At 53.4% G+C, this 22,051-nt stretch overlaps 2 protein-coding genes across 6 annotated transcripts; both read left to right on the top strand.

Moving 5' to 3' along the window:
• Positions 1-1,360: 1,360 nt before the first annotated feature.
• Exoc7 (exocyst complex component 7) lies at positions 1,361-20,889 on the top strand. Of its 5 annotated transcripts, none has more exons than XM_063269820.1 (20): positions 1,361-1,516; positions 1,674-1,739; positions 3,060-3,244; positions 3,442-3,547; positions 6,737-6,959; positions 8,985-9,152; positions 11,592-11,684; positions 13,690-13,835; positions 14,044-14,196; positions 14,596-14,694; positions 15,009-15,071; positions 15,383-15,449; positions 16,077-16,115; positions 16,782-16,847; positions 17,820-17,940; positions 18,165-18,260; positions 19,047-19,110; positions 19,326-19,367; positions 19,638-19,771; positions 20,005-20,889. In XM_063269820.1, exons 1-20 carry the CDS (start codon positions 1,457-1,459, stop codon positions 20,105-20,107), a joined length of 2,094 nt encoding a protein of 697 aa, XP_063125890.1. In that variant the 5' UTR covers positions 1,361-1,456; the 3' UTR covers positions 20,108-20,889. The 5 variants fall into 5 exon arrangements, with proteins under 5 accessions (XP_063125890.1, XP_063125893.1, XP_063125892.1 ...); XM_063269823.1 differs by lacking the exon at positions 16,077-16,115 and adding an exon at positions 12,363-12,519 and having other exon boundaries at positions 11,592-11,695; XM_063269822.1 differs by lacking the exon at positions 11,592-11,684.
• Positions 6,966-8,978, top strand: LOC134480907 (putative protein CRIPAK). The gene has a single exon (XM_063270193.1). It carries the CDS (start codon positions 7,247-7,249, stop codon positions 8,603-8,605), a length of 1,359 nt encoding a protein of 452 aa, XP_063126263.1. The 5' UTR covers positions 6,966-7,246; the 3' UTR covers positions 8,606-8,978.
• Positions 20,890-22,051: the final 1,162 nt, after the last annotated feature.

The following is a 22,051-nucleotide window of genomic DNA, read 5'->3' as shown; positions in this document are numbered from 1 at the left end:
TATGGCCATTTCTGTGGCCTATTACCTGCCTTCTATATGCTTGTCCTTCCTCACCTGCCCAGAGAGAATTCTCAGAGATTATCCTGTTAAAGCTAGCTGCCTAGTGAAGGTCACATAGCCCTCAATGCCAAAAGGCAACACAGAGATAGGGCCCAGGGATTGACCTGCTGCTGATTGGCTCAGACTGGATGAGTAAGGAGTTTAGCTTTTGAGAAATGAAGAGTTGGTGCCTTGAGCTGGGGCAACAGGAGGGGCAACGGTTGCAAGGCAGGGAGATAGAGCAGAGAAACAAACAAACAAACAAACAAACAAACAAACAAACAAACAAACCAACCAACCAACCAACCACATACTCCGTGCAGGAAGTGGGGATGAATCTGGTGGGCTAGCTGAGGGACTGCCCCGGCAAACAGGTAAACAGCCTTGTACTATACAGATGTCTCAGTGTCTTTATTATTAATCTCCACGTGGGGTCCCCAAAAGCCCTGAAGTATCTATTGTGAGCCACTCTGTGTGCGATCCTGTCTCCAGACTTGAACCGTTAAGGTATGATTTGCAGAAACAAATTCATCACCTCAGCCAGAGCTTTTATCACAAATCAGGGGGTGGCAGCTGGAAAGATGGCTCAGCAGTTAAGAGCACTTTCTGCTCTTCCAGGAGGCCTGGGTTAGGGTTAGGGTTCCCAGAAGCCACATGACAGCTCATAACTGTAACTCCAGTTTCAGGGGGATCAGATAACCTTCTTCTGGCCTTCCAGGGGACCAGGCACGGGCAAAAAACATCTATACACAATTTAAAAAAAAAACATAAATAAATCATGATCTGGTGAGATAGCTCTGCAGGTTAATACACTTGCTACCAAGCCTGACACCCGAATCTAATCCCTCTGGGACCCACACACGTGAAGGAAAGAACTGTATACCCTGTATACCCACTACAATCCTGCACACGGTAGGCAGAAGTCAGCCTGGTCTACACAACCTATTCCAGAACAGCCAGAATGGTCTCAAAAAAAAATTTTTTTTTCAGGTATATTGTTGATTTGCTTGGTTTTTGGTTTGGGGACCGAGTCTGACACTGTAGCCTAGGCTAGCCTGGAATTTACTATGTAACCCAAACTGGCTTCGAATTCGTGAATGGTCTCCTGCCTCAGTCTCCCAGTGTGAGAGTGTGAAGATGTGAGCCAGAATTCCCAGCAAGGGTCTGTCTTTCAAAGAGGCGAGCAAAGGATCTATGCCTCAGGTGAGCAGCTTGTCCAGCCACATTCAAGATGGCTTCGATCCGCAGCCCGTTCGCGAGCTACCGCAGGCACACACTTCCGCCTGCCACTCCCAACATGGCGCCACCGGAGCGTCCGGGGGCGGGGCCGAGGGAGGAAGTGGGTGTGACAGGGACGGAAGCCGAGCAGGGTTTGGAGCTAAGACATAGGGGAGTGGGAACAGCGCTGTCCGCTGCGATGATTCCCCCGCAGGAGGCTTCCGCTCGGCGGCGGGAGATCGAGGACAAGCTGAAGCAGGTGACGCTGGGGAGGAAGTGAAAGAAGGGCGCAGGAGCATCGAACCGGGGTGGAAGGGGACATAGGGTTAGGTGTAGGCCGTGGTGCTGGGTGGTGGTGGTGGTGGTGGTCTTTCACCATCCGTTTGTGGTGATGTCCACCTCTCTGCTCCTCGCAGGAGGAGGAGACGCTGTCCTTTATTCGAGACAGCCTGGAGAAGAGCGACCAGCTCACTAAGAACATGGTGAGTTGCCCCTCAGCTGGGAGGCTGCAGACAGGCTCCTGGGCCCCAGAGGAGGGGCATGTGATGGACGTGTCCTGCGCCTGAGTCCAGGGACTCCAGCGTGGGTAGTAAACTGTGGTAATATGTAGGCATCTCATGCGGCGATGGGTATCTCTACTCCCCAGTCTCCACCCCCTCACTGAGGATACCGCTGGCCTGGACCTGTTACTGTCTGTCCTTCTGCAAACATTTAGTGATACTTTGTACATGGTCTGGTGCTGGCTCCGTGTCATTGTCAACTTCAAGCGATGCATGCTTGCCTGAAAGGTTGAGCTAGTGAGATTACCGAGGTAGAGAAGTCCCAAGGGGCTTTAGAAACAGAAGTGTCTCAGAGAACTAATGGGTCTTAGATCTAGCCCTTGTACCACAGCTTACTTTAGTGGTTCCTGGTGGGTAATTTATCTGGTAAAACAATGTCAGCCTCCCAGTGTGTCTGTGAAGGGGCATATACATGCTCACAGTGTCTGGTATATGATAGATACTTTAAAAGTGCTTGATCTTTTCCTTGGGGAAAGAGTTTTTTGGGCTTTGTTGTTGTTTGTTTTGTTTTTCGTTTTAGGCAACAGTAATAATATTTGCAACTATTCTGGGTAAGGCTACTTTCTGTTCAGTCTAGGAAAACTTCAGAGAGAACAGAAATTGAGATTTGGCTTTCAAGGGTAGAAAGGAAGCTATCCTGAAGTGTTTTTGTTTTTGTTTTTTAAGATTTATTTATTAGGTATACTGTTCTGGTTGTGTATATGCCCATGTGCCAGGAGAGTGCACTAGATCTCATTACAGAAGGTTGTGAGCCATTGTGTGATTGCTGGGAATTGAACAAGGACTTCAGACAAGCAGCCAGTGCTCTCAACCGATGAGCCATCTCTCCAGCCTGATTATCTTTTTTTTTTTAAGAAAATGTATTTTATGTGTATGAGCGTTTGCATGTGTGTATGCATACTATGAATGGGCAGCGCCTGCAGAGGTCAGAAGAGGGTGTCAGATCCTCTGTAACTGGAGTAAATTGCATGCTGGGAACTCAATACAAGTCCAAGAACAGAATCATCTCTGTAGGTCCCTGGGAATGATGATCTCAGCAAGAATTAGTTGAATGTTTATCTTGCCTTAAGATGAAATTCCAACCACATACCAGAACCACTAGGGATACAGGGTAGCAAACAAGTCGACCGTGTGCCTTCCTATGTGTAGCTTGTTGTCTAGAAAACCAAGGAAAGACAAGAAATGTCTGAGTACTTCCAGGACAGCCCTGAGGGCCATGAACCAGAGGAGTTCCTCCCACAGGTGTCTATCCTGTCGTCCTTTGAGAGCCGACTCATGAAGCTGGAGAACTCCATCATCCCTGTGCACAAGCAGACAGAGAACCTACAGAGGCTGCAGGAGAATGTCGAAAAGACCTTATCCTGCCTGGACCATGTTATCAGCTATTACCACGTAGCCAGCGACACGGAGAAGATCATCAGAGAGGGGTGAGTTTCATGCAGAGGGTCACATAATTAATGTCTCCTGGACCCATGGCCCTAGTCCTTAGAAGGCAGTAAAACACATTTGAGGGTAGAGCCCCTCGTAGGGATTCCCTTCCTCTCCTGCAGATCTTGTCTGTAGTCTGTCTAGTTAATCCCCGTCCTCCAAGGCTGACTGACCCAGGTGATGTCTTCTTTCCCAGCCCCACAGGTAGGCTGGAAGAATACCTGGGAAGCATGGCCAAAATCCAGAAGGCTGTGGAGTACTTTCAGGACAACAGCCCAGATAGCCCAGAGCTCAACAAAGTGGTAAGGAACCTGTGGACTAGTGTAAGACAGACAGACGGACATCAGTCCCCATCCGCATCTCATGAGGGACACGTGACAGTTTAAAGAAGTATGTGGAAGCCAGGTGTGGTGGTTCATGCCTAGAACTTGGGAGCTTGAGGCTAGCCTGGGGTATATGGTATTCCAGTCCAGCCTGGGTTATGTAGTGAAACCATATCTCAAAATGTTAAGCAAACATATAAAGGAGGGAGAGATAATAGCATTCAGAATGCACACATTAGGTCCTGTGCCTCGGGACTTACAGGCATAATTTTTTTATCGTACTATTTCAAATGTAAGTTTAGCGTTTGAGTTTTATATATGCATTGGTGGTTTCTTCATTATGGTAAAAAATATAGGGGTTGGGGATTTAGCTCAGTGGTAGAGCGCTTGGCGCAAGGCCCTGGGTTCGGTCCCCAGCTCCGAAAAAAAAGAAAAAAAAATATATATATATATCTCCTGTACTTAGGCAGGGTGCCTCACACTATAATACTAGGACTTAGGAGGGCGAGGCAGGATTGCAGCAAGTCCAGATTGGCCTACATAGTGAGTTCCAGGATGGCCAGAGCTACATAGCAAAACCCTATAAAGCAAAACAAACACATTAATCATAAAACCGGCCATTTCAGCCAGGCACGGCAGCCGAGTACCCGCGCTCTTGGTACTTGAGAGGCAGAGGCAGGAGGATTGCTGCAAATGTGAGGTCAAGCTGGGCCACATACCATATTTCAGGCCAGGAAGGGCTTGAAAAACAAAAACAAAACAGCCGTCGGCCCCCACCGTGACCCCTTTCAAGTCGCAGTTGGGTAGCATACATGCATCCCACAGTTTTCCCACTGGTGCCTGTCCATCACCAGAACCTCTCATTTTACTGAAGTCAAGCTCTGCACCCATTGAACACCAAGAGCCAGCCCTGCCTTCCTTTCAGCATCTAAATAAGGGTGTGTGTGTGTGTGTGTGTGTGTGTGTGTGTGTGTGTGTGTATCAGAGAGAGAGAGAGAGAGAGAGAGAGAGAGAGAGAGAGAAAGTGGGTACACATATGTGTGCATGTGTGTTCCTCCGTAATGACACCTTGTTTTTTGAGACCGGGTCTCTTGCGGGCACCTGTGGATCACTGGTTAGGCCAGACCAGCTAGCTACTGAGTCCCAAGGATCTACCTGTGTTCACAGCCCCCAGAGCAAGGATTAAGAACAGTCACCGCCCATCCATACAGCATCCTTTGATTTCCACGTATGCCATAGCACGTGCACACTTTCAAGTCTGGTCCCTCCTAGAAATCTGCCTGCCTCTGCCTCTCAAGTGCTGGCATTAAAGGTGTGCACCATCTCCTGCCTCACACCTGGCTTGGTATGTGGGTTCTGGGACGCAAGAACTTAGGTTTTTTTTTTTTTTTTTTTTTTTTTTTTTTTGGTTCTTTTTTTCGGAGCTGGGGACCGAACCCAGGGCCTTGCGCTTCCTAGGTAAGCGCTCTACCACTGAGCTAAATCCCCAGCCCCAGAACTTAGGTTTTTATTCTTGCATGGCAAACAGATTACCCAACTGACCTGTGTTCCTCTAGGCCTCGGCTTCTTTGTTTTAGCATAACAATTCTTTTGTGTCTTGAAGTTTTCCTTTTTCATTTCAAGACGACTTCTTCCAGTGTGTAGGAGGCAGAGGCAGGTGGATCTCTTGAATCTGAGGCCAGTTTAGACAGCCAAGGATACACAGAAAAGCCCTGTCTTAGAACCTGCCACAAAAAAAAAAAAAAAAAAAAAAAAGACAGAGTTTCTTTGTGTAGTTCTGTGTGTCCTGGAACTAGCTCTGTAGACCAGGCTAGCCTTGAACTCACAGAAATTCACCTGCCTCTGCCTCTGCCTCTGCCTCTGCCCCTGCCTCAGCCTCTGCCCCTGCCTCTGCCCCTGCCCCTGCCCCTGCCCCTGCCCCTGCCCCTGCCCCTGCCCCTGCCCCTGCCCCTGCCCCTGCCTCCGGAGTGCTGAGATTAAAGGCGTGTGCCGCCACCTTGGCAGCATATTTTTAAGGTTCATTGATTCACACTGTACTATATCAGTACCAGACTACATGCCTTTTTATTACCAAATAATTTAGATAGGCCACATTAAGAAATGACTTATTCAGACTGGAGAGATGACTCAGTGGTTAAGAGCACTGACTCTCTGGTCCCAGCACCACATAGCAGCTCACAACTGTCTGTCACTCTGAGATCCAACACCCACACAGACGTGCCTTCAAGCAAAAAAAAACAAAAAACAAAAACAAAAAACAAAACACCAATGCACAGAAAATGAAAATAAATAAATAAATAAAAGAAAGAAATTATTCATTTCATTTGTGTTGTGGGCACGAGTGTGCTATAAAGGACAAGTTACAGTGCTCGCCTCTCTCGTTCCCCTGTGGCAGTCACTCTCTGAGATCAAACTCAGACGCCAAACCCACAGAGCCATATTAGGTCTTGGCCAACCTGATATCCCACCTCTGCCCACCCATTTATCACCTGATGATCATTTGAGTTGTTTCTGTCTCTTGCCCATCGTGAATGAATCTTTGTCTGTTTTCCATGCATGATTTGTAAATATTTTCCCAGTCATTTTTTTTTCACATTCTTGTTGGTAACACTTGACACTAACTTTCAATAATCCGGCAGCCTTAGTCAGGGTTTCTGTTGCTATGACGAAACACCATGACCAAAGCAACTTGAGGAGGAAAGGATTTGTTTAGCTTACACTTCCACACTGTAGGAAGTCAGGACAGGAACTCACACAGGGCAGGAACCTGGGAGCAGGAGCTGATGCAGAGGCCATGGAGGGCGCTGCTGACTGGCTTGTTCACATGGCCTGCTTAGCCTGCTTTCTTATAGAACCCAGGAGCATGAGCTGAGGGATGGCCCCACTCACAATGGGCTGAACCCTTCCCCATCAATCACTAATTAAGAACATCCACCTGCCTCTGCTTCTTGAGTTTTAGGACTAAGCGTTTACACTACCACCGAGGGAATGACCATCAGTTTTGAGAAACAGAAGGGAAAGAAGTGACCGAGTCAGGCTCCTCAATGTACCCTCTGTGGCATAAAGGAGAAGCTACTGTGACCTGTGGAGGCCCAAGCAAGGACAGGGGAGGACCAGAGCCACAGAACCCTCTTAGCCGCAGCAACCTGCCTGGTCTTGTCTTTGCAGAAGCTGCTGTTTGAGCGGGGGAAGGAGTCCCTGGAATCGGAGTTCCGCAGTCTGATGACCAGGCACAGCAAGGTCATCTCCCCTGTGCTCGTCCTGGACCTCATCAGTGCGGATGACGAGCTGGAGGTCCAGGAGGACGTGGTCCTGGAGCACCTGCCTGAGAGCGTGCTCCAGGATGTGATCCGCATCTCCCGCTGGCTGGTGGAATATGGTCGGAACCAAGGTGAGAGGGCTCCCTCTGCCTGAAGAATGGCAGATTTTCTCCCCTCCACACCCCCAACTCTTCTTCTCCTTTTTTGAGACAAGATCTTGTTATAAAGCTCTGGTTGTCCCAGAACTCTGTATGTAACCGACCAGCCACGAACTCATAGGTCGTGCCTTTGGCTCCCTACTGGGATCATGCGTGCTGGCTGCCACACCCAGCCTCTGCCCACATCCTTTGACAAAGTCTGGATGTGGCCAAAACTTTGGTTTTGTTGTTTGTTTTAGATTTGTTTTCCTTTTATTTACATGTACTCTGTGTGTCTGTGTGAATACGCAGAGTCCATGTCACATGCACGCACGCACCTGCCCACACATGTCACATGCACCCATGCACCTGCCCACACATGTCACATGCACGTATGCACCTGCCCACACATGTCACATGCACGTATGCACCTGCCCACACATGTCACATGCACGTATGCACCTGCCCACACATGTCACATGCACCCATGCACCTGCCCACACATGTCACATGCACCCATGCACCTGCCCACACATGTCACATGCACGCACACACCTGCCCACACATGTCACATGCACCCATGCACCTGCCCACACATGTCACATGCACCCATGCACCTGCCCACACATGTCACATGCATGTATGCACCTGCCCACACATGTCACATGTACCCATGCACCTGCCCTCACATGTCACATGCACGTATGCACCTGCCCACACATGTCACATGCACCCATGCACCTGCCCACACATGTCACATGCACCCATGCACCTGCCCACACATGTCACATGCACACACACACCTGCCCATACATGTCACATGCACCCATGCACCTGCCCACACATGTCACATGCACCCATGCACCTGCCCACACATGTCACATGCATATATGCACCTGCCCACACATGTCACATGTACCCATGCACCTGCCCTCACATGTCACATGCACCCATGCACCTGCCCACACATGTCACATGCACCCATGCACCTGCCCACACATGTCAAATGCACGTATGCACCTGCCCACACATGTCACATGCACGTATGCACCTACCCACACATGTCACATGCACGCACGCACCTGCCCACACATGTCACATGCACGCACGCACCTGCCCACACATGTCACATGCACCCATGCACCTGCCCACACATGTCACATGCACCCATGCACCTGCCCACACATGTCACATGCACGCACGCACCTGCCCACACATGTCACATGCACGTATGCACCTGCCCACACATGTCACATGCACACACACACCTGCCCATACATGTCACATGCACCCATGCACCTGCCCACACATGTCACATGCACGTATGCACCTACCCACACATGTCACATGCACGCACGCACCTGCCCACACATGTCACATGCACCCATGCACCTGCCCACACATGTCACATGCACGTATGCACCTGCCCACACATGTCACATGCACGCACGCACCTGCCCACACATGTCACATGCACGTATGCACCTGCCCACACATGTCACATGCACACACACACCTGCCCATACATGTCACATGCACCCATGCACCTGCCCACACATGTCACATGCACGTATGCACTGCCCATAGAGGCCAGGCGAGAGAGAGTCCTGTCCAGGAACTGGAGTTCTAGGTGCTTGTGAGCCACCTGCCGTGGGTACTGGGAGCTGAGCTCATGTCGTCTGAAAGCAACACGCATCTGTACCTCACACCCCACACACATAGAACAACAACAGCAAAACTCAGAACAACAAAAACAAACGCAGAACAGGACTAAAGTGTGAGTTGGTAGGGCAGGTGGTCTAGCTCTGTGGAAGAATGTTCGCCCGGCATACAGGAAGTCCTGGCTTTGAACCCCCAATCTGACAAAGCAGCAAAACCAGTGCTTACTCTGTTGGAGGATGGCTTCGCCCTCTGAGACTTTGCTTGGTTTGAAATGAGACCACATGAGCAGCTAGAAGTCAGAGCAGGAGTTAGGAAGAGATTAACCAGTATCATCTCGTCCCCACGGACTCTCCCCAGATTTCATGAATGTCTACTATCAGATCCGCTCTAGCCAGCTGGACCGCTCCATCAAGGGTCTGAAGGAGCATTTTCGCAAAAGCAGTTCTTCCTCTGGGGTTCCCTACTCCCCCGCCATCCCCAACAAGAGGAAAGACACGCCTACCAAGAAGCCCATCAAGCGGCCAGGTGAGTGACCAGTAAAGGGATCCCTGGAGTCTGGACCGACTTGGTCCACTCTGGGGTGAGCGTCAGCCCTCTGGAGCTCATGCCTATGGGCTCTGTCCTACTCACAGGGTCACAGGACAGAGAGCAAATGTCCCCCACCCAGTAAGGCCTGTGGAGAAGTTCTCACACTAAGCAGCTGGGTGATTTCTGTAAGGTGGAGATGGAGACGCAAGGCCACTTGTGTGCTCAATCGTCTCCAAGGCAGGGTGGCAGAGGCCATAGGTCATCCACTCCCTAGATCTCCTTCCCCTCACTGTGCGGTCCCCTCAGGTGAGAAGCAGCAGGCACCGTGGCCTTCTAGAAAGCCAGAGCAGCATAAAGCTCAGCATGGCTGAGAGGTGGGCGGGCAGTCGTGGTCAGTGAGACTGCGGAGTGCTGGAAGCAGCCATCGCTCACCCCTTCTTCACCCCACATCCACAGTCTGTCAGACTGGCCGACTGCCTCAGGAGAGTCTGAGTAGCTCTAGGACAGCCAGGATGCTCTAGGCTTGGGCTACTGCAGTCTCCCCTGGAGGGAAAGCAGGTGCGTTTCCTGCTGCAGCTCAGGCATGCCTAGGGGACTTCCTCTGCTAGCCACAGGCCTTGAGCAGGACGCAAGGTCCCAACCCACCCAAGCCCTCAGAGAGCAGCCGATCACTGCTGCTCCTTAGGCTTAGGGTTTGGGGATGTGGCTGAGGGGGACTGCCTTCAGGGCTTGGGGGTCTCAGCAGGGATTGCATTGTCTCCTGTCCTTCCGAGCATGGCTGGCCAGTCCACCTCTGTGCCTTCCTTGTGTCGGGTGGAACTGTGTCCATGAGGCTGCCAGGGCCTCAGCTGCTCTCTGCTCTCCCCACTTCTTGCTGGTCCTTTGACAAGGCCACCGGAGGCTCCAGAGCCTCTTTGCCCTGCCCCGGTGTTCACTGACCATGCAGGTCCTAGCCTTCAGGAGGAGCGACCTGAAAGCCCACCATGAACTTAATCTGTCCTTGTCATGGTGATGCACAATGGCCGTGAGGTCCCTGTGGTTTTGGAGGCTTTTAGGACTCGGCAGGAGGGAGTGGGTTTAAGACTGAGGTGAGGGTGAGGAGTCAGGCCCTTGGACATCTGCCCCTGCTCTGAGGACAAAAGAACTGCTGGCCCTGTTGGTGACGAGGCACTGGCCTCAGCATCTGCCCCTATCATCACTTACCATTGGGTACCTGATGGACTTGGCTGCTGCCAGCTCGGCGTCCCCATGTCCTCCCAGCCAGTGTGCTGGTGAAGTCCCAGTTGAGCCCACACCCATCTGCTCCTGGGTAGGTTGTGGAGCAGCAGGAATCTGACTGACTCATCACTAGGGTGCTCACAGAGGAGGGACATGGAGGGAAGCAGATGGGGGTTGGTGTGCCAGAAAGTTACCAGTGCCAATTCCAGTGTGGTACAAAGAGAGATGAGCCAGCCGAAGCCTGCCCCACCCCTCCTTGCCTGCTGGGTACTGTGAGGACAAGAGCCTTGCTGGGGTCAGGTTTGACGGTTGGAGTCTCCTGGGAAGCGGCACAGCTAAGCTCCTGGGTGAGGCACCCCTCCCTGGGGACATTTTGCTAACCGGAAGCTGCTCTGTGGCTGAAATGCTGCTTATGTCCCCACGTTGTGGGCTTCAGGATGTCCCGCTGCGGGAGCTGGCTGTCCAGAAGGCCAGCTGCCACAACTTGATCCGTACTCATTGTGACACGAGCTGTTCTTTTTTTCCCCACGGCAAGAGCACGTGGTCTTTACTCTGACTCGCCTTGCCGGTGGTGACTCCCGTTGACCCCTCTCTAGCTTTTCAGCTTGTTACCATTGCTGTGTGGACTAAGTGATTTCCAGGGTGTGGGAGCCTCTGCCTATGGGTGTTGGAACCTCCATTTTGTTTACAGCTCCCCAGGAAGCTTAGACCCGACTCCTGACCCCGAGGGCTGCTTGCCCTGACTGCTGTCTGGCTTATGTCCCAACACTGAGCATGCTCAGGGAACTCACTCTGGAGTCTAGGCTGGTTTCCAGGGAACCTCCAGGTTGCCCTGTCCTGTGAGAGCTTCTGTTAGCTCCTCCAGCCACTCTGTCAAGTATGCTGCCCAGTAGAACTCAGTAGAGCGGTCTACTTTTCCTGGGCTGTTGGGGGTTCTCCTGCATCTTATTGTTATCACCTCTGTCCCTCGTAAAACGACTCAGATCCAGACCTGAGGGACAGTGTAGAGCCCAGGGTTGTTTGAATACCTTTTCTTCTCTCCGTCCTCAAGGGTGTCTGGTGACCCTGGCAGGGCCTGCCGGCAGAGGTGTTAGGGGGCATGCTCGCTGTTGGTTGGGCGAGGGTGGACGAGGGCGGGGTGGGTGTTGGGCCGCTGCTGTTCTCTCTCGCTCACTCCCTAGGTCTTCCTCTCTCCTCTCTGTGTGGCTCTGGTGACAGGGACGATCCGTAAGGCTCAGAACCTTCTGAAACAGTATTCCCAGCATGGTCTAGATGGGAAAAAGGGGGGCTCTAACCTCATTCCTCTGGAAGGTAATCACCCTGTGCTCCTTCCCCTCTTCCACTGTGTGTCTGCTTACTTGTCGGGCAGGGCAGAGCCTCCCCCAGGAGAGCATGGGACAGATCCTGAGGGGGCTGGGTGGCAGCGGCAAACCCCTGATGCTCCTCAGGCTTCAGCAGGCCCGAGGACAAGTTTCATGGCCCTGATCCTGCCTGGCTCTGCCCTTCCTAAGGCTCCTGCTCCCTGTCCCTGTCCTTGTGTCCTGTGTGAACTCAGAGAACACTGTCTTGGGGCAGCCCTTTCACGCCCAGATCAGCAGGGCAGGACCAAGTTGGCCAGGGCCTCCTGGCTACCTGCCTCTGTAGAAAGAGTACTTCATGTAGCTAAGGGGACAGGCTGCCTGAGGGACATGTCCCTCCTCTCCTGTGAAGGGAGGGACAGGTAGATCTGCAGACCTGGTGGACCCAGCCTCTTACAAAGGAAGGCTGTCCTCATTCACTCAGCAGTGACATTTTCACTGTGTCTCCCTGGGGCTGTGTGCCTTCTCTTGGTCTCCCTAGGTCAGAAAACACACAGCCAGGGATGGTCCTGAGACCCCTTAAGAATCAGGCTTGAAAAGGCTGTTCCCAGTGGCATCTGAGGTGGTGGAGGGGCTCAGAGCCCTCCTCAGTGCCCCCTCCCTAGCCCCATTTCACGCTCCGCTCCTGGAGATCAAGGGTTTCGTCCCCATACCCAAGGGGCAGCTGCCTGGCCCCTGGATAAATGCTGCTTGTGTTTGTGTGGCCGACATCTTGCTAGGTCATGAGCATGATTTTCGAGTTAAGCACCTGTCAGAGGCCCTGAATGACAAGCACGGGCCACTGGCCGGTGAGTACCGTAGCCCAGCCCCAGGGTAGCCAAACACTGCCTTGGAAGTACTGCCCCCGATGGCCTGCTCTGTCGAAGGATGGGCCTGTCCCGTGGCCTAGCTCCCACTCCAGGCTCCTTTGGGCCTAGGTCTCCTTGCCTCTTATGAGATGGGAGTGCATGCTTGGCTCCTGGGGCCTGGCTAGAGGAGCAGCTGCAGCCTGAGCTCGGAAGGAGGCAGGAGGACAGGTGGCTCCTCTGAGGTCAAGGAACCTGGATGTTGCACTTCTTGGAGCCTGCCCATGCCATATAAAACCGGACTGTTCTACCCTGGCATGCGTGTCCAACTTCTTTTTTTTTTTTTTTTTTTTTTTTTTCGGAGCTGGGGACCGAACCCAGGGCCTTGCGCTTGGTAGGCAAGCGCTCTACCACTGAGCCAAATCCCCAACCCCTACATGTCCAACTTCTAATAGAGGGACGCTGTCTTCCCTGGGGCTGTTCGACAAAGAGACGCCGAGACTCACTTATCTCCTCTCAGACTGTTCTGTTTTGTTGAGGGAGAACCTCGCTATGTCCTTCAAGCTGGCCTCGAACTCAGTCATCACCCCCCAGTGGGTGGGCATTGGGGTCATAGTTATACATCACACTCGGTCTGCTAATTCTCCCTGGAATTAGCTCTCCTCTGTACACATGCCAGCTAGCCTCAGAGCCCACCACTCCCTCACACTTTCAGGGCCCGGTGCAGTTGGTAATGACCTTCGTAGGAACCACATCTCCCAGGTTGAAGACCACATCAACCCCCTTCTTAAAATGAACACTGCCACCTGCCTTTCCTGGACCACCCTCTTTGAAGCAGTTCAGAATCCTCAGACCTGGGCAGACAACCTTATCCAGGAAGTTGGTTTGGGAATTTCCTTCCTTGGCGCTTTCTGCCACCACCTCTAGTGTTTGATCTGGGGACTTAAATGCTGCCTGTGCAGAGCTGACAGTGGCACCAGGACACGGTCTGGACTCAGTTCCTGATCTCCCAGGTCTGCCAGAACAGTCTTTATAGCTTCCTGTCCTGTTTGTGTCTTCCTTTTCCTGTTTACTGCCTGTCTGGGCTCAGCCCAGGAGCTGGGGATACTCATACCCCAAGTAGAGCGAGTGGCCTCTCCCAGACCAGCACTCAGGGTCACTGCTGTCCCCTAGGGAGAGATGACATGCTGGACGTGGAGACAGATGCCTACATTCACTGCGTTAGTGCCTTTGTCAGGCTGGCACAGAGTGAATACCAGCTGCTGATGGGCATCATTCCCGAGCATCACCAGAAGAAAACCTTCGACTCCTTGATACAGGTCTCACTCCTCCCGCCACGCTGCTCTGCGCTGACCCTGTAACTTTTACTGCAGAATCTAGAGGGTGGGGCGGGGCTGCTGCCCTAAGCCCTCAACTCTATTGGATGTAGTCTCCTCCCCCATCCCTCACAGCACTCTGGCTTTCCTTCGTGCCCCACAAAGTGACTCACTGTCCCAGGAACCAGCTCTGGCCTTGTCCCTCCTCTAGGATGCCCTAGATGGGCTGATGCTTGAAGGGGAGAACATAGTGTCCGCGGCCAGGAAAGCCATCATCCGCCATGACTTCTCCACCGTGCTCACCGTCTTCCCCATCCTGCGACACCTCAAGCAGACCAAGCCTGAGTTTGACCAGGTGCTCCAGGTATGTGAGCCAGGAGGTCCTAAGGGCCTCTCTCTCTGTCTGTCTCTCTGTCACACACTCACACATACTGGCACACAGGCACACAGACAAACAGACAAAGACAGACAGACACATGCACGCACACATGCACGCACGCGGGTACATGCCACGGTGTCCCTTTACTCCTTCTGGGGAATTAGCCCATGCTCACCTAGAGCTCTAATGAGTGACTCCCAAGGGGCTTTGGACAAGTCAGGATGCTTGCAAGGCAACAGAAGAGCTGTGGTTAATCTTGACCTGGAGAATCCAGCCTTCAGACTAAGGGTTGGGAAGGGCCTAGAAGGATATACCACACTCAGGGCTTGCTGGAGAGGGCAGTGACTGGACTCTGATGACTGTTTCAGTCATGTCCTTCCTCAGGGCACAGCAGCCAGCACGAAGAACAAGCTGCCAGGCCTCATCACCTCCATGGAGACCATTGGGGCCAAAGCTCTAGAAGACTTTGCGGATAACATCAAGGTGCCTGCAACCCCTTCCCCTTCAGTGAGCTCTGGGGACTCCTCAGAGAGCAGGCCCTCAACAGAGTCAGTCGGTCTTAGAACTGCTGCTGCAGTACTGGTTCCCTGGGGGGCCCTTTGAGCACCTTCGTTTCTTCCCAGCCCTCTGCAGCTGACTTCCTGGTCTTGTACAGACCGAGGCGGAGGGGCATCCTTACAGCACCCATGTGCCAGTAGATGGCGCCATAAGCAGGCCGATTAGGGCTCAGTGACTCAGGCTACTGGTCAGAGCCCTTCAGGGAACCAAAGGCTGTTTGCTTGTTTGTTTTCCTACAGAATGATCCAGACAAGGAGTACAACATGCCTAAAGATGGCACCGTTCATGAGCTCACAAGCAATGTAGGTGTCACTCAGTCTCTGCTGGAGAGGTGTGAGAAAACCCTCCAGCTCAGCCTTGGGGATACACGTACAGCGTCAGTCAGTGGGAACCCTGGCTGGCTGACCAAGAGCTCCTGGCCTTCATGAGCAGGCGGTGGTGGTGAAGGGCTGGCTCGTCAGGCAAACAGGCCCCCTCAGGCAGCCAGAGTCCAGAGATGACACTGGAAATTTCTAGTTGTTCTTGTCACTATGGGGACTCCCTGCTGCTTAGAAAGGGGCACCTGTAGGAGGCCACTGCCCTGCCTGACCCTCTTGTGCGTCTTCTCCACCAGGCCATCCTGTTCCTACAGCAGCTTCTGGACTTCCAGGAGACAGCAGGCGCCATGCTGGCCTCCCAAGGTATACAGCACCGGGGCTTGCCTGTGCCTGCTATCCCTAGGGACATGGATTCAGGCCTCTAGGGGCACTGCTTGCTCTAGGTGAGGGCAGGGTATAATGAGAGGGGTCTCCTCCAGCCTGTGGGAACCCTAAGCCCCATGGACTTGGTTGGTTTGCTGTCGTTCTCATGAGCCCTAACCCTGTGCTTGCTCCTTTGGCTGTGGGTTCTCTGGGGTGGACACCACAGGTGCTCACCCCACCTCCATACTTCTCCACTCGCTCCTGTGTCGTCTGCCTGCTCTGCCACTCCATCTCCTCACTGCCCCTTGGTGGGACCGGACCTTGGGGGGAGGAGTGGCCTATAAGGAAGAGTGCTCTTCTGGCACTGAGGTCCCCAGCACCCCCTGTCTGCTTTTATTTGGGGGACAAGAAGCCAAGTTGTCTTGGGCTGCACTTCGCAGCGTGTTTCCTGGTCTTGAGTTAGTTCTGCTTGGTGTGTGCTGCTGTCCATGTCTGGCTGCTCTGGGGGAGAAGTCTGCTTGGCTTGGGGTGACACAGCCATTTCTAACCTGTTTTTTGCACTTTGCATCTTTCTCCCTCCTCTGTTTCCCTCCTCTCCCTCTGTGTGCACTGCCTGTCACTCCGTAGTTCTTGGGGACACATACAATATTCCTTTAGACCCCCGAGGTAAGCAGTGCGGCTCCCCAGTCCCATCCTCCCCTCCAACACCCGGTGGGTGAGGCTCCCAGGGGAACAACTCTCAGGGCCCACTGGGGGCAGGTCAAAGGTGCATGAGTTCCCTAAGGTGCCCTCATCTCCCTGGCTCCCTTCACAGCCTCCTTCTGTCTCTAAGCCTATCTAGGCTACTCCCCGATGGGTCTAGCACCCTAGGAACAACCCCTGGCTAGCCCAGCCCCTCCCCTCAGCCTTCTGTTCTATATCAGCAGGTCCCGATGCTGGGGTGGCAGGGTAGCAGGGGTTTGTGGGGAGGTGGGAAGTCTGGGTGACCCTATCCAGAAACTTTGCTGTCAGCAAATAGATACTAACCATCATATACTGGGAACCAGGTTGGGAAGGAGCTGGTACCCCGCACCTCTCCTAACTGTTCACCTGCTATCATGGGCTGGTTCCTTAATCCATTCCGGTAGAGCTTAGCCCTGGTGTGCAGGAGGAGTCATTGCTTCCTGAGGCCCTGCAGGTGCCCAACTATCTCTGCTCGAGCTCTCACTTCAGTCCTGCCTGCCCCACAAAGCCCGGGCCTGTCCCAACATTTCCTCCTCTGCCCCTGGGGTGTAGCAAGGGCCATCAAGGGTCTTGCCATTGCCACCGTAGTAACAGCACGTTTTCTCTCAGAAACCAGCTCTTCGGCCACCAGCTACAACTCCGAGTTCAGCAAGCGACTGCTGAGTACCTACATTTGTGAGTCCCCCATCCCCACCCAGGGCAGAACCCACTCTGGCTCTCTCCCCATCTCTGTGCTGTCGTCTCTTCCTGGTCCCTCTCCTGGCCAGTTCTAGTTCAGGGCTTTGAGAAGAGCCTCAGAGGCCTGGTAGTCAGAACAACGCAGAACAGTTGTCTGGAATTGGTCAGCAGGCCCTGGAGGTCAGGTGTCTCGGGATATTTAATCTCACTGTGAACCCCGAGACTGTGTTGATACTGAAAAGCCCTGTTTCCACTTGTGTGGCTCAGCCTCAGCCTTTAATCCCAGTCACTGAAGGGAAAGTTAGTGTGTAGAAGGAAGCACTCATGTGTGAACGTGATGGCTAATTGAGTGGCAGACAAAGTGACGAATCAGAGAATGATTTGACAGAACAGGATGTGCCCTCATGAGAAGGGAGAGGAAGAGGAGACTGCTAAGAGAGCATCCCAGAAGGAAGGAAGGGGTGGTTTCTGCTGGGAGAGTTGTACAGAGACGGGCTGCAGAGAGAACAAGCTAACACAGGGGAAGGAGCCGGAGAAGGAGAGGAGCCAGAAGATTAGATCAGATTGGCAGAGTTAGTATGAGGCCAAGCAGAGCAGTTCAGGGGAGACAGGCAGACAGACAGACACACACAGAGAGACAGACACACAGACAGACATAAACAGACACCAGATCGAATCGGTTGGCTTGGAGAGGAGTTTGACCCAGGACAGCTCAGTTGACAGCCAGAGCTCAGAAAGAACAAAGAAAGGGTGAGCTTATTCAGCAGTAAGTCTCGGAGGCTGAAAACACTCTCGGCTTAGGTTAGATTGTATGGAGGCTAGAAGCTTCTAGGCCTAGGCCTAGGTTAGCAGACAAAGGCAGTGAGCCTCTCAGATGAAAATTACATCAGGCCGAATAAAAGATACTTTTACAGTTGGGTCATTTGGATCAGACACTTTTGGTGGATGTGGCCCCATCTTTCTGTACAGGCAAAGTCCTGGGTAACCTGCAGCTGAACTTGCTAAGCAAGTCCAAGGTGTATGAGGATCCAGCTCTGAGCGCCATCTTCCTACACAACAACTACAACTACATCCTCAAGTCCCTGGAGAAGTAAGTGGGCTCGCCTCAGCTGGGCAGCCATGCCAGCCTCTGCCCTCCAGGGCCGGATGCACCAGACAGTCTCCTGGCCTGTGTGTTTACTTTCTCTCTCTGCTCAGCACCCACTTTAGAGCGCAGGAAGGCTTGGAAAGGGAGGCCTCCTTCCTGGTGTTGCTGCAAGGCCAAAGACGTGCAGGTCCCTCTTACTTTTCTCTTTCTCTCCTGCCTTCACCCAGGTCTGAGCTGATCCAGCTTGTGGCTGTGACCCAGAAGACTGCTGAGCGCTCCTACCGGGAGCACATTGAGCAGCAGATCCAGACCTACCAGCGCAGGTGAGCCGCCACCGGCCTTCCTTCCAGCCCCTCACAGAGCAAGGCCAGCAGCTGTAGCCCAGCATTACAGTGGTAACCCCACCCTCTGTTTCTCTGTCTTTGGAGTTTGATTTTACGGTAGGGCTCACAGCCAGGACCTTATACAGGCTGAGTATGGAGAAGGCCGATGAGTTGAGCCCCTAGCATTTTTCTTTTCTCTATTTTTAAAATCTAATTCATGGGGGAGGAGAGAGAAGCTGTGTCTTCCTTGTCTTGGTAGCTGCTCCCTGGAGACCACAAAGCCTCTTCAGAGTGGTCTGCCAAGTGTCCTGGCTAATAATAGCTGAAAAGCGAACTGTGAACAGTGTTTAGCCCTAGAGAACAGCAGGGTCATGAGAGCCCTTGAGCTTAGAAGGTTCTAGCTACTTCTCTGGTCCTCTAGTTTCCCCGACCTGTCTCTTTCTGAGTGTCTCCCGCTTCCTTCCTGTTTATCTGGCCTCTTTTCCCATCTGTTTCTCTGTCTTAATTTGCCACAATATTGATGTGAGCTGCGGTCGACAGCATTTGTTCAGTTTATTGAGCGCCTTCTGCTTCCTGTTCTTAATTGTCAGAGCGAGCAGCTCAAACACTGTCTGTTCCCAAGGAGAGCCTCTCTGTTCTTTGCTTACTCTTGACCCAGATAATTCCTTCTGCCCCCACGTCCAGTAGATTGAGAGGTTTGAAAAGCAAAGTGAGCAGACTTTAGGGAAGAAGCAGCTGTCTGACGCTGCCCCTCTCTGTCCTCCCTCTCACCCTGCTGTCCGGCAGCTGGCTAAAGGTGACTGACTACATCGCAGAGAAGAATCTACCTGTGTTCCAGCCTGGAGTCAAGGTAAAGCCCAAGGCTTGTGCCGGGAGCGGGCAGCGAGCAGATGGGATACTTGCATCTCAGGATAGCTGGGCGAGCATCCTGCCACAGAGGTGTTTGAGGCCATGAGGACCGCAGGAGCGGGCGGGGCTCACAGTGCTTGGGGCAGGAGAGGGCAGAGTGGTTCTGCTCTGAGCAGAGCTTTCTCTGATGCCTCCTTCTGCTCTCTGAACCTCCAGCTCCGGGACAAGGAGCGGCAAATGATTAAGGAACGTTTCAAGGTGAGTCAGGGGCCTCCCTGCACCAATGGCGGTGGCAGTGGCGGTGGCGGCAACAGAGGCACAGAGTTTTTGGTTTTTTGAGACAGGGTTTCTCTGTGTAGCCCTGGCTGCCCTGGAACTCGCTTTGTAGACCAGGATGGCCCCAAACTCACAGAGATCCGTCTGCCTGCCTCTGCCTGCTGAGAGCTAGGATTAAAGGTGTGCACCACCATACCCGGCCTTAACTTTGTCTCTTGATCCCTTCTTTCTTCCTCCCTGTTTGGTGGTCAGGGATTCAATGATGGGCTCGAAGAACTGTGCAAGATTCAGAAGGCCTGGGCCATCCCAGACACGGAGCAGAGGGACAAGATCCGACAGGCTCAGAAAAGCATCGTCAAGGAGACCTATGGGGCCTTTCTGCACAGGTGAGGCCGTCCTCTCCTGGCCTTCACTGCTCGCTTTCCAGCTGGCTCTCGTGCTCTCTCAGGGAAACACAAAGGGGCCGTGGGGGCCATGGGGCGGGAGACAGCACATTCGGTGCTCTAGACATTGGGACTTTATTCAGGCCCGCTCATGACACCTTAGCGCCTGTCAGAGGTGCCTTAGGTTGAGGGTGGAGATGACCCTCCCTTGACCTCTCATCATGGTGCCTGGTCAGGTATAGCAGCGTGCCCTTCACCAAAAACCCGGAGAAGTACATCAAGTACCGTGTGGAGCAGGTGGGCGACATGATCGACCGCCTCTTCGACACCTCTGCTTAAGTCGGCCAGCGCTTCCGCCCAGTGCCACTGGCGTGCCTAGCATGTCATCGGACTCATAAACCAGTGGTAACACACTCCAGGCCGGGTGAGTGTGAAGTCCTTCCGAACAGACACCGGTGTGCCCCTCCCAGGAGCCCTGCCCTGAGGAGTCCTGGTGTCTGCATCTTCCCTGCGGCCTCATCTCACAGCCGCACTCCCCCAGAATGCAGGTCCCTTCACACCGTGGCTCTCAGGTATCCAGCAGGGCCACAAGATGGCTGCTGAGGCAAGAGATTATAACGAAGACAGACCCGATGGGCACCCCAGCTGCCATGTGGATCCCAGGCTCCACCCTGGCCTGCTTCCATCCCCTCAGTCCCCGGATGTGAATGGGCTCAGAGAACCAGGCCAAACTGCAGCCAGCAGCCCCAGAGGAAAGGCCCCCAATCCCTTAAGTACAGCATTGTCCGTGTGCTGAGCTCTGGGATGTGCTGACGCCTGGGGGTCCGCTGGGTGTCAGGAGGCCCGACTGCTCTGTCTCTGGTCCCTTTAGATCTAGTACACTTCAAAAGGTGTTTGGAGGAATTCTGCACCACCCTCCGGGGCCAGCCACTCAGCACCTGGTCCCTAGTCCCTGACTTCTGTGCTCGCTGGCCCAGGCCACACAGCAGTGGTTGAGGAGCTGCAGGCCAAGTGTATGAGGGCCAGGGAGCCAGGGCGCGAAGCAAAGCAATTCAGGATCAAACCAGAGGATCCCAAAGTAAAGTTGGCCCTACCGCTTGGGATGGCAGTGATCAACTGTATTCAAGAAGTGCCCTTGGGTGATGGTTTATTTTTCTTTTCTACGCAGAGGGGAGAGTTCAGGATGCATTCCTGTTAGAGAATGGAGCTGACGCCTGTCTCTGAGACACTGTCGTAACCCTCACCTAGCTGTAGGGCCTGTACTGCACCCTGAAGTCTCTGTCCCAGCCTCAGTCTTTACAGCCCAGTCTGTGTGCACACACCCTGCCAGGGGCTGGATCAGACCTGCACATGCTCCCATGCAGAAGGCTGGCCACGGTCATGAGCCACGTGCATAAGGAAGAGGGTGTGGTCACCGGTGTAGCCCGGCCCCTCCTTGAACTCTTCCCTCCTTCAGGAGCTGCAGCCAGGGAAAGGAACTGTCCTTGGCTGCTCCAGAATGTTCTTCCAGAGCAGAGCAGTCAAAGGCAGGCATTCTTGGTCCAGAGTCTCCCTTTTTTAGATGCTCAACTAATTCAAGTTTGGGTCTGGCCCATCCTGAGCGTCTTCCAGTGGGGGAGACAGCCTCTTAGAGAGCTTTGCCAGACATGAGGCCTTTATGGGGATGAATCTGTCCTACTTCAAAGCTGCTTCTACCTCAGGAGGACAGAGTGAGGCCCGGAGCCAGGCCCCTGCAGAGTAAATGCTGGGAGACTTCAGTCCAGCAAGCCCAGCCATCCAAGTCTGGCCCAATCCTGGGTATGCAACTTGTCACTCTGCTGGGTTAAATCTCTCCATGCCTCATGGCCCTCCACTACCGGAGTGGTCTTTAGGGTTTGCCTACCTTCCATCTCAGGCCCTGGGTTCTCCTAATCACTCAGTTCTCCTCTGGGTATAGGTTTGGGGCTGCTCTTGTCTCTAGGGCCGTATGTGGACGGTGACCGTGGTGCTAGGGAGAAGCTGCTGAACAAGCAGACCCTGGCCCTGACCCGCAGAGCCTCAGTGACCAAGGGAGTCAGGGAGTTGAGGGAGCATGCCTTACTGAGCAGAGCCTGCATGGTGGAAGACAGGGTGCCCGGGCAGCCCTGTCACTTTGTAGGCAATGAACTCAGTGGTTCAGAGGGACAGCAGACCCTCACACACATCAGCTAACAGCAGTGCCTTCCTGGGACCTGGCAGCACCAGGACAGACTTGAGCTCTGTGTTCCGGTTCAGTTGGAAGAAAAAAGGCATTTCCTGGGATGG

Source organism: Rattus norvegicus, chromosome 10 (genome assembly GCF_036323735.1).
Source record: "Rattus norvegicus strain BN/NHsdMcwi chromosome 10, GRCr8, whole genome shotgun sequence".
Taxonomy (NCBI): domain Eukaryota; kingdom Metazoa; phylum Chordata; class Mammalia; order Rodentia; family Muridae; genus Rattus; species Rattus norvegicus.
The sequence above is the reverse complement of the archived record's forward strand: the minus strand, read 5'-3'. Positions and strand labels throughout refer to the sequence as shown.

Bases quoted from the DNA above. Each gene is read 5' to 3' on its own strand.
- LOC134480907 (XM_063270193.1), top strand. From the start codon at position 7,247: ATGTACTCTGTGTGTCTGTGTGAATACGCAGAGTCCATGTCACATGCA.
- Exoc7 (XM_063269823.1), top strand. From the start codon at position 1,457: ATGATTCCCCCGCAGGAGGCTTCCGCTCGGCGGCGGGAGATCGAGGAC. The intron at 13,836-14,043 runs GTCTCACTCCTC...TCCCTCCTCTAG, and splicing joins CCTTCGACTCCTTGATACAG to GATGCCCTAGATGGGCTGAT. The intron at 17,941-18,164 runs GTAAGTGGGCTC...GCCTTCACCCAG, and splicing joins ATCCTCAAGTCCCTGGAGAA to GTCTGAGCTGATCCAGCTTG.